Raw genomic sequence first — 10,863 nt, forward strand, 5'->3', positions numbered from 1 at the left:
TGGTATTGATGTCCTCATCATCCTCCCCTTCTTGAAATAAAGTCGTCCTCGACGGAAGCTCATCTTCCTCACCCAAATAAGGCTTCAAATCTAGAATGTTAAAAGTGGGACTAACCCCAAAATCTGCATGCAACTCAAGTTTATATGCATTATCATTTATTTTCTCTAACACCTTAAATGGACCATCAGCACGTGGCATTAGCTTTAATTTGCACAAATCAGGAAATCTATCCTTACGCAAATGTAATCAAACAAGATCTCCACGTGCAAAGACAACACGTTTTCTACCCTTATCTCCAGCAAGTTTATATTTAGCATTCATACGCTCAATGTTCTCCTTAGTTAGCTCATGCATTTTTAAGATCAAATCAGCATGTTGTTTAGCATCAAAATTAACCTTCTCCGAAGATGGAAGAGGCAACAAATCAATAGGTGCATGAGGAAGGAAACCATGCACAATTTCAAAAGGGCACATCTTAGTAGTAGAATGCAATGAACGATTATAAGCAAATTCAATATGAGGCAAGCATTCTTCCCACATTTTCTTTTTATTCTTCAAAATAGCCCTAAGCATAGTAGACAATGCTCTATTGACTACTTCAGTTTGTCCATCAGTTTGGGGGTGACATGTAGTACTAAAAAGCAGTTTAGTCCCCAACTTAGCGCATAAACATCTCCAAAAGTGTCTAAGAAATTTAGTATCATGATCTGAAACAATAGTATTTGGCACACCATGCAAGCGAATAATTTCACGAAAGAACAAATCAGCAACATTAACAGCATCATCGCTTTTATGACAAGGTATAAAGTGTGCCATTTTTGAGAACCTATCCACGACAACAAATACGCTATCCCTCCCCTTCTTTGTTCGAGGTAAACCTAAAACAAAGTCCATAGATATATCCTCCCAAGAAACACTAGGTACAGGCAAAGGCATATATAAACCATGAGGATTGAGTCGTGACTTACCTTTTTGACATGTAGTGTAACGAGCAACAAAACGCTCAACATCCCGTCTCATCTTTGGCCAAAAGAAATGTGTAGCAAGTATATCCTCCGTCTTCTTCATGCCAGAGTGTCCCATTAATCCTCCTCCATGTGCCTCCTGCAACAACAAAAGACAAATGGGGCTAGCTAGAATGCATAGCTTGTTAGAACGAAACACAAATCCATCGTTAATGACGAACTTGTTCAATGTTCTCCCTTCCTTACAATTCTGCAATACATCTTGAAATTCAGCATCATGCACATATTGATCTTTGATGGTCTCCAAACCAAATATTTCAAAGTCAAGTTATGAAAGAATAGTATAACGACGAGACAATGCATCAGCAATAACATTTTCTTTACCCTTCTTGTGTTCAGACTAGGTTCGGTTTTGCTTGGATTTTAATGTGTTTCAAAGATTCATGATCAGAATGTATAACAAATTCTTTGGGCCATAAATAATGTTGCCATGTTTCTAAGGTCCGAACAAGAGCATATAATTCTTTATCATAAGTAGAATAGTTCAGACTAGGCCCACTCAATTTTTCAGAAATGTATGCAATAGGTTTGCCATCTTGTAATAACACACCTCCTAATCCAATTCCACTAGCATCACATTCAAGCTCGAAAGTCTTATTAAAATCAGGAAGTTCGAGTAAAGGAGCATGTGTCAACTTATCTTTCAATGTCGTGAAGGCTTCTTCTTGTGCGGTCCCCCAAACAATAGGCACATCCTTCTTTGTAAGCTCATTGAGAGGTGCAGCAATGGTGCCAAAATCTCTCACAAAATGCCTATAGAAACCAGTGAGTCCAAGGAAACTCCTCACTTGTGTGACCGTTTTGGGTTGCGGCCAACTCTCAATAGCTTCAATCTTGGCTTTATCAACTTCAATTCCCTGTGGAGTAACAACATAGCCAAGAAAAGATACTCCGTCGGTGCAAAAGGTGCACTTCCCAAGGTTACCAAACAAACGTGCATCACGTAGAGCAATAAAAACAACACGTAAATGTTCCAAATGTTCCTCCAAAGATCTGCTATAAATCGGTATATCGTCAAAATAGACTACCACAAATCATCCAATGAAAGCACGTAAAACTTAGTTCATTAATCTCATGAAAGTACTAGGTGCATTAGTTAACCCAAAAGGCATGACTAACCAATCATATAATCCAAACTTAGTTCTTAATATTGTTTTCCATTCATCTCCCAATTTCATATGAATTTGATGGTATCCACTACGCAAATCAACTTTGGAGAATATTGTAGAGCCACTCAATTCATTAAGCATATCATCTGGCCTAGGAATAGGATGATGATAACGAATAGTAATATTATTAATGCCTCTACAATCAACACACATACACGATGTACCATCCTTTTTCGGCACTAGAATAATAGGAACAGCACAAGTACTAAGTGGTTCGCGTCTATAACATTTGTCGAGCAGCTCCTTGACTTGACGCATAATCTCCTTCGTCTCCTCTGGATTGGTATGGTACGGTGCACGGTTGGGTAGCAAGGCACCAGGAATTAAGTCAATCTGATGCTCAATCCCTCGAATAGGTGGTAATCCCGGTGGCACGTCTTGTGGAAAGACGTCAGCGAGCTCCTGCAAAATGTTAGTAACAGTAAGAGACAAAGAGGAAGGCATGTCCTCGAATGAAAATAATGCCTCTTTGCACACAAAAGTATAGCAAACAGATTTGCTAAAATCTATATCATCAATATCAGATTTGGTGGTAAGTAAACATGCAGTTTTCAATTTAATTTCAGAAGCAACACTAAATGGTTTATTATTAGGCTTCATTTGTTGCTCAAATTCTTTTGCCACAATCTGATTTTCACTCTTATTTTGCTCATGTTTTGCTTTATTAGCTCTATTAACATCATCTTTCAAAATGGAATCAGGAGTCATAGGAAGCAAAGTAATATTTTTGTCCGTATGAACAAGAGTATACTGATTGTTTCTACCATGGTGTGTAGAATTTTTATCAAATTGCCATGGTCTACCAAGTAATAAGGAACATGCTTGCATAGGTACCACATCACAATCAACATAATCAGCATATGTAGAGATACTAAAATGCACACGAACAGTATGTGTTACCTTAACCTTGCCGCTGTTGTTGAACCATTGGATGTAGTAAGGATGTGGATGTGGTCTTGTGTTGAGAGATAGCTTCTCCACTATCTCCATGCTAGCCAAGTGTTGCAGCTCCCTCCATCTATGATGACGCGAACAGAACGTTCCTTCACAACTCCCTTTGTATGGAACAAATTATGCCTCTGATTTTGCTCAGCTTGTGTAACCTGCACACTCAAAACACGTTGAGCAACTAAACATTCATACCTGTCAGCATCCTCGGCAGCCATGTATTGCGTCTCATGATCAGAATCATCTCCACCGTGTTCTTCACTTGTAATAAGAGCCAATGTCTCCTCATCATAGTCACTAGCGGACTCATACCCACCATCCTCAGTAACAATCATCACATGTTTAGATGGGCATTCTCTCGCATAATGATCTACACCCTTGCAACAACGACAAATAATATCATGTGTTTGCCCTGTTGATGCCATGGATGAAGAAGAGCTATGTGCGGGCCCAGAAGGTGCGCTCTTGGCAGATAGTGGTGGTTGTGCCTGCTTTCTTGTATCACGGTTGGAGGTGACAGCTGACGGAGGTGTCGGTGTAGCAGAACGTGTGGAAGTAGAGGATGCAGGCGGTGTCCATGATGAAGGTTGACCTGTAGAAAAGTTAGTTCGCACCAATACCGGTCGATCCTGCACTTCATGTTTAGCTTTGCAAGCAAGATGGAATAAACGAGTGATATTATTAAATTCCTTATACTCTAGAATGATATGAATCTCTTTATTTAATCCATCCATAAAATGTGCAAGCATAGCTTCATTATCCTCAACAATGCCACATCTAATCATACCAGTTTGCAATTTCTGATAATGTTCTTCTACATAATTTTTCCTTGTCTCAAACACTGCAATTTTTGAAGCAATTCACGTTGATAATATGGTGGAACCCAGCGAGTACGCATAGCATTTTTCAAAGTAGTCCAAGTAGCTGGAATAGGATATAATCTACAATGTTTATACCACCAAACACATGCAAAACTAGTGAAAGCACAAACAGCAGTAGCAACACGTCTTTCCTCGGGATATTATAAACATGTAAAATGTTGTTCAGTTTGTAACTCCCAAGTGAGATATATATCAACATATCTACCCTCGAATGGTGGAATATTCAATTTTAATTTAGGAAGATGGTCATGATCTCGTACCTGAGGTGGAGCTACAGCCCTACCATTGTGATTATATGCCCGAGGTCGACCTGCTGGTGGTGGTGCTGGTGGTTGCACTTAGTTTTGATTTTGATCAACCCCATACTCGTAATAGTCCTCCACCACTGCAGTAGCAGCAGGAGCTACAGAAGCATCACCAGCAGTAGCAGCGGCACCAGAATTTTGTCCAGGCTCAAGGGGAACGTGCAGTGCTCGTCCCACTTGATTTGGAAGGCGACGTTGTTGTTGTTCTTGTTGTTGTAGAGGTGCGACAGGTGCAACTCGCGGTGGTGGTGGAAGACGCGTGAACAATTCATTAAACTTGTTATCGAGCTTTGTTTCGAACGTCTTCTCAATGCCATCTATCTTCTCCATGGCCTCTTCAAATCTGTTTAGCACATCTTGCACCTGTCCACTCATCATTTGCTAAAATTTATCATGTAACTGTTTGTTCGTCATGTTCTCCCAATCAGTCTCGTCGGCTTGTGATCCTGCCATGGTTAGCAGCAACAGAAACACACAAGAATATGATCCTACAGACTACTAGGAAGTGGTGGTGGTGGTGGTGTGTCACAAATCCGTCAAGCGAATCTCAAATTCTTACTAGTTCTTACCCAGCAGCAGGTGGTGATCGGCAACCGTTGTAGTCAAAACTCTCAAAGCATGGACAGGGCGATTGCCAGGTGGTGTCAAACGCACGACGTAGATGTATGTGGAGCTGGAAGGCTTATGATATGGTAGCAAAAATGTCAGCAATAATCAATTCAGAGATGCAAAGTTGAATAAACGTTCAACGACTGTACTGTGCTAGTCTTAGGCTAGACCGTGCTAGAGACGCGAGCCTAGAACACTAACAAAATCACGGCGCTGCATGTAGACAAGGGAGGAGCACACTCTGAATTTTTTTCTCTTTTTTCATTTTTTGCACTTTTTTCCCTCTTTTTTTTGCTCCGCAACAAAAAAATTTCAAAAAAGTCTACAAATGGTCTAAAAACTGCCTAGCCAGAATTTTCCAGACTGCATATAATGTTTTTGTTGAACAAGTTGCAGCCAAGGTACGTGAACTTGATGATGAAAGGAAGAAGCTCTACAGTAAGTTACAAGCTAAGCAAGAGGATGCTTTTCAACACACTGTAGAGATTGAGATGGGATTGAATAAATTCAGTGCCTTATGTGATTTAGGGGCAAGTGTTTCCACTATCCCCAAATCTGTTTATGATAGTCTCAATCTCGTTCCTTATGCTAATACTGAGATCATTTTGAATATGGCTAACTCTATTTTACTTGAGCAGTAGGCATTAAGCATGGTGTTATAGTTCAAATTAGTGATTGCCCTGTCATGATTGATCTTGTGACAATAGATATGCCTGAGGATCCAATTGCTCCTATAATTCTCGGTAGACCTTTTCTAAGGACTATCAAAGCTGTGATAAATGTGATTGAGGGGAATGTGAGATTTGATTTACCAGCTAAAGATCCTTTTGTAAGACATTTCCCCAGGAAAAAGAAAATGAAGAACTATGCAGGAGAAGGCATCGTCGTGAATGCTAGAAGCTATGGTCTCCGTGTGTTTGCACCACCTAGATCACCACTACAGTCGAGCTAACCGACCGAAAACAAGCGCTTCGTGGGAGGCAACCCACGCGAATAAAGTAGACAAGTAAGTTTTTATTTGTTTCAATAAAAGAGTGATTGAAGTTCTTTTTGAAGAAGTAAGTTTGGAAGAGACTAATGAAGGACTTGTGATGTGCAAGTTGAATTATATGTTGAATTGATGTTTGGATACCTGGAAATATGTCTATGTATTGGAACTAACCCCGTGGGAGAATAGAGAAAAAGAAAAGTTTCAGAAGAAACGGGTCAAAAGACGGCCTTTAAAACGACCGCAACGGTCTTATGGGCGGTCGCATGACCTGCTGAAGGTTCCAACGCAAAACAAGCAAAGACAACACAGAGAAAAATGGTGTTTCCAACAAGCACAAGCGCCTGTTCAAGCGGTCGTTTCATTTCTTTGTAGAAACATAGAAGATTTCCAGAGCGTTTGACGGCGTTCCAAACAAGTGCACGCACCCGTCGAACGGTCATTTGACATCATCGACTAGAAGAAGAAACAGAACAGAGCGAATGATGGTGCTCAAAACGAACGTTGCCGCCCCGTTTCAGCTGTCATTTCATCTATGCACAAACGCAGGTAAGCTATCAGGGAGAACTACGGCATTCCATGCAGGCACCCACGTCCGTATGAGCGGTCGTTTCGCACCCTGGCAGCCATAATAAGCCAGAGGAAGAAGGTAAATCTCCCCCATCTCTCTCTTTTGTTCTTCTTCTTCTTCTTCTTCCTCTAAACCTCTCCAAACCCTAGCAAAACCTCGGCCCATCTCTTTTTTTTCTTTTTTAGCACTCGTCTAATGCGGTGCATTCTGCCTTTGAGGGTGTGCTATCTCGAGTTGATCAAACAAATCAATTGGTACAATTTTTTCGTGGCCAAAATATTTAGATACTGGATGGTTGATGTATTAGATAGAGTACATTACATGAACATTTACATGAACATTTACGGTGCTATTCCTCAAACTCCAAACTCCGGTAATTCATCAAAGTACCCCAAACTCCGGTAATTTGAACTTCAACTTTGATATGATGACATTATTGGTCACGTACCCCTTACACCTATATTGTTCGAGGGCAAACCTTGGTTGATAGATACCGTTGATGGAGAGAACCACAAGTTTTGGAGCTAAGTATTCATCCAAGATACTGTGGGGTTATGGATGCTAGTAGTGTACTTATATCTCTATTTGACCGTGGGGCTGCGGGCAACTTGAACCTACCTTGGTTTGATAGCGGAAACTGAGTTTTCTTTCTTTTTTTTTGCAAGAAAACTGAGTTATCTTTCTGAGTTCATTGTGCTCAATTCACACCGATTTACACAACAAATCAATGCGAAAATCGAAAACTAGCTTGATGGCGTAACCGAGTATGAATAGTAACAGAGAATTCAAATGATCCATTAACCGCTCACAAAAAAATCAGATACAAAGCAAAACCCAAGGCTACATGGGCTGAGAATCAAAACGATGTTATCACAAAGCTTATGAGCTCGTGTTGTGGCCATCAGATGGCCATTTTGAGTAGTGATGGGCAGGCCAAATGATTGCCAATCAAAAAGTGTGCATTTCATAGTAAAAATCTCACAAACTGACAAGCACAGCATGAATCAAAATGAACCTTCACAATGGAAACAAGATTCTCAGAGCATTTAGGTAGAACAGCTCATTGTGCATAACGAAATTATAGCTAAACAGAACCAAATACTAGATATATAACTGGTTCAAAACAAGGGAGACAGCTAGATGGACATGCCACCAGATGGTCCGTACTGAATTCTTTCAAAGTAGAAAGCGGCATAACTCATTTAAGAGGAATGAACCGGGAAGAGTGTGTGGCACCAATACCGGGCCTACCATGCTTCACTGGCTTGTAGGAGATAGAGAACTCTGCAAGGTAATGGCCAATCATCTCAGGCTTAATCTCAACCTGGTTGAAGGTCTTGCCATTGTAGACACCGATAAGGCTGCCAATCATCTCAGGGACAATGATCATGTTACGAAGATGTGTCCTCACTGGCTCAGGCTTCTCACCAGCAGGAGCGTCCTTTTTCTGTTCAAGACCAACAGAACAGATTGTCAGGTAACTACATGTTAGTAAAATAAAAAGCTCTAGCTTAAGCTAGTTTTCCCTCCTTAACTAATTCTTTCATCAAACCTCCCCCTCCGTTTTTGCTTTTGCTGTTTCTACTGGTTTTTGTTAAAACCAACAACAACAACACAGCCTTCAGTCCCAAACAAATTGGCGTAGGCTAGAGGTGAAACCCATAAACTCTCGCAACCAACTCATGGCTCGGGCACATGGATAGCAAGCTTCCACGCACCCCTGTCCATAGCTAGCTCTTTGGTGATACTCCAATCCTTCAGGTCTCTCTAAACGGACTCCTCCCATGTCAAATTCGGTCTACCCCGCCATCTCTTGACATTCTCCACATGATTTAGCTGTCCGCTATGCACTGGAGCTTCTGGAGGCCTGCGCTGAATATGCCCAAACCATCTCAGACGATGTTGGACAAGCTTCTCTTCAATTTTTGTTAAAACCAACACTACTTAAAAAACATCTATTTATCAAATAAGATAATGTTTCCTGGTAAGCCAATAAGTATATCTTACAAAATATGCAAGGTTCCATCTTATGTTTACTTCGATTTGACAACCCCAACTCTTCCATTCAGTCTTGGCTGCTTTTTGGTCAGCTTATAATTTATTAAATAAAATCATGTTTCATTTAGTAACTGAATAACTACTGATCCAATTGGAAGCTAAAATACATTTTCAGTGTGCAATTGCATTAAGAAAACAAAAGGTGCCCCTCTGCAACACACAGGCAATTATATAGTATTGCATGGAAATGCAGCTATAATACAGTGAGATTTGCAACATTACAGTGGAAAGAATGAGGAAAGAGCATATTCTCCTTTTTAGGTTAGCAGCTCAGAATCATGTTATTGAAGTATAATAGCCGGCATTGCTAGTTATGAATGCACTACTGAAGTTCATATGGTAGAACAAAAGTAGTCAGCTCACATAGTCTGAACTAATTTCAAACTCAGATCATGTAAAGAAGGAAAGATCAAATGCATAGCACCATAAACGCATAAACAACATACAGCATAGTGAGGAAACCTGACCTTGCGACAGAAAAACAACACATTCTATCTTTACTCTTACAAAGATCTGAGTTGGTGGCAACCCGTTCACCAAGTTGATAGAAGTTGACACATTTCTCAAACATTCTATGGAGATCAGAGTTTATAGTTTTAGACAACTCAGGACCTATGATGGCACAAGTGTTTAAACTTGAAACCAAAACAAAAAATATTGATAGCTGTGCAAGAGCATGTAGCCAATAGATCTTAAAGATTGTTGCAGGAGACATAGGAGGCACCTGAATTAACAGCATGTGCTCGAGTAACTGAATGTCTATTTCCCAGTACCAATCAGCACATGCCGCTAAGATTAACCTTCTAAAAAAGACAATGGTAACATAAACATTTATTGTGACAGATACCAAACAAGTAACTTAAAATCCCTGAGTTCCGCAATAGTAAGTAGACAGATCCAGGCATCATACCGTATAAGGTAGTAGACTAGTAGTAACTTGAGTTATATCAGTCAGAATGTTCATAAAACGGAAACAAAGAAAAAGGACTGGGCAACTCACCGCCTTGCGCAGCTTCTTGACGAGCGCCATGGGCTTCCTCTTGAGACCCCTCTTGAACCTGCCAGAGCACACAGCGATTCATCAACATCAGACGAAGGACAACAAACAACGAAACTCGAACGCGCGAGATGCATAGACAACAGGTACCTTCTGCGGGCGCGAGCGGGGAACATCTGGACAAGGTCGTCGGTGGACATGTCGAGGAGGGCATCGAGATCCACGCCGCGATAGCTGAACTTGCGGAACGTCCTCTTCTTCGGCTGCGCGCCGGCGGCCACCTCCGTGTCAACGTCGACGTCCGCCTGAGGACACGAAACATCGATCCGGCGTTACGAGGGCGACATGGACGGGTTACGAGATGATGCAGGGTTTCGAACTCACCATGGTCGGGTCGGCTTCGAGCGGGTACGAAGCGGCGGCGGCGGCGAGGAATGGGAAGCTGCGGCTTCTAGGGTTCTGAAGAATGGTTTGTGAGAGTGGGAGCTTATATATATAGCTGGGCGTGGTGATTCATTTGGGCTGGGCTGGTAAATGTTTGGGCGATGCGTGGGCTGGTATATATAGCAGATAGACTCCATGGGCTGGCAGCCAATTAGGCGGTGCGATTTTATTTTTATTAGCCACCAGGTGCGATTTGACCTCTTAGCCATTCTCCAGATACCCCTAAAAAAAACATTCTCCAGATTTTTTATGCTCATCCTTGCCACCAAGAAACTCTAATCCTCCTTTTTTTCTCAAAAGAAAAAAACTAGATGCTTTTTTGCAGGAAAAAGTGGATTTTATTTCTCGGTAATGAAATTACAGTCTGTTAATACAATCTGAGCTACTTATTTGGCACTCGACGCAACAAACAATCAATGCTACCACCAGAACGACCAACATTAGCTAGACTATGAGTAACTCTTTTTTTTAGAATAACTCTATTTTGACGCTCAATTTTCAATGAAATAAATCAGAATTGGTTGTGATATATTTATATGGAATCTGATTGCATGAACATGAATATTTTAAGCAATGATATATTGCATATGTTTGGTCACATCATAGGTGCACTAAGTTACCGGTATGAAGTTCGGAAGAAAAAAATAGAAGCATGCGGAAAGAAAATCTCTATTATTAAAGGGGAGTTGGCAGCGTCGCCTTCACTCCGATTAAAACCTTTCATCATTTTTCTATCCCACCAATTTATCTATGTTAGACTGTATAATACGTAGCATCTGTACATGACTTGTATTCTGTATTGTACATGTTAGTGTACCTCTTAGACTGTGTAATACGTAGCATCTGTACATGACTGTATATCCACAC

The 10,863-nt window shown here is 40.9% G+C and overlaps 1 protein-coding gene across 1 annotated transcript; it reads right to left on the minus strand.

The window, feature by feature from the left end:
* Positions 1-7,497: 7,497 nt before the first annotated feature.
* Positions 7,498-10,101, minus strand: LOC123188641 (40S ribosomal protein S15). The gene is made up of 4 exons (XM_044600847.1): positions 9,937-10,101; positions 9,703-9,857; positions 9,556-9,613; positions 7,498-7,944 (listed from the first exon to the last, which is right to left on the minus strand). The coding sequence occupies exons 1-4, from the start codon at positions 9,937-9,939 to the stop codon at positions 7,696-7,698; spliced, it is 465 nt and encodes a 154-aa protein (XP_044456782.1). The 5' UTR covers positions 9,940-10,101; the 3' UTR covers positions 7,498-7,695.
* Positions 10,102-10,863: the final 762 nt, after the last annotated feature.

This window comes from Triticum aestivum, chromosome 2A (genome assembly GCF_018294505.1).
Source record: "Triticum aestivum cultivar Chinese Spring chromosome 2A, IWGSC CS RefSeq v2.1, whole genome shotgun sequence".
NCBI lineage: Eukaryota > Viridiplantae > Streptophyta > Magnoliopsida > Poales > Poaceae > Triticum > Triticum aestivum.

Excerpts from the sequence above, each read along its gene's own strand:
- LOC123188641 (XM_044600847.1), bottom strand. Across the intron at positions 9,614-9,702 it reads CCCGCTCGCGCCCGCAGAAG|GTTCAAGAGGGGTCTCAAGA; the intron begins GTACCTGTTGTC and ends GTGCTCTGGCAG. Across the intron at positions 7,945-9,555 it reads TCAAGAAGCTGCGCAAGGCG|AAAAAGGACGCTCCTGCTGG; the intron begins GTGAGTTGCCCA and ends GGTCTTGAACAG.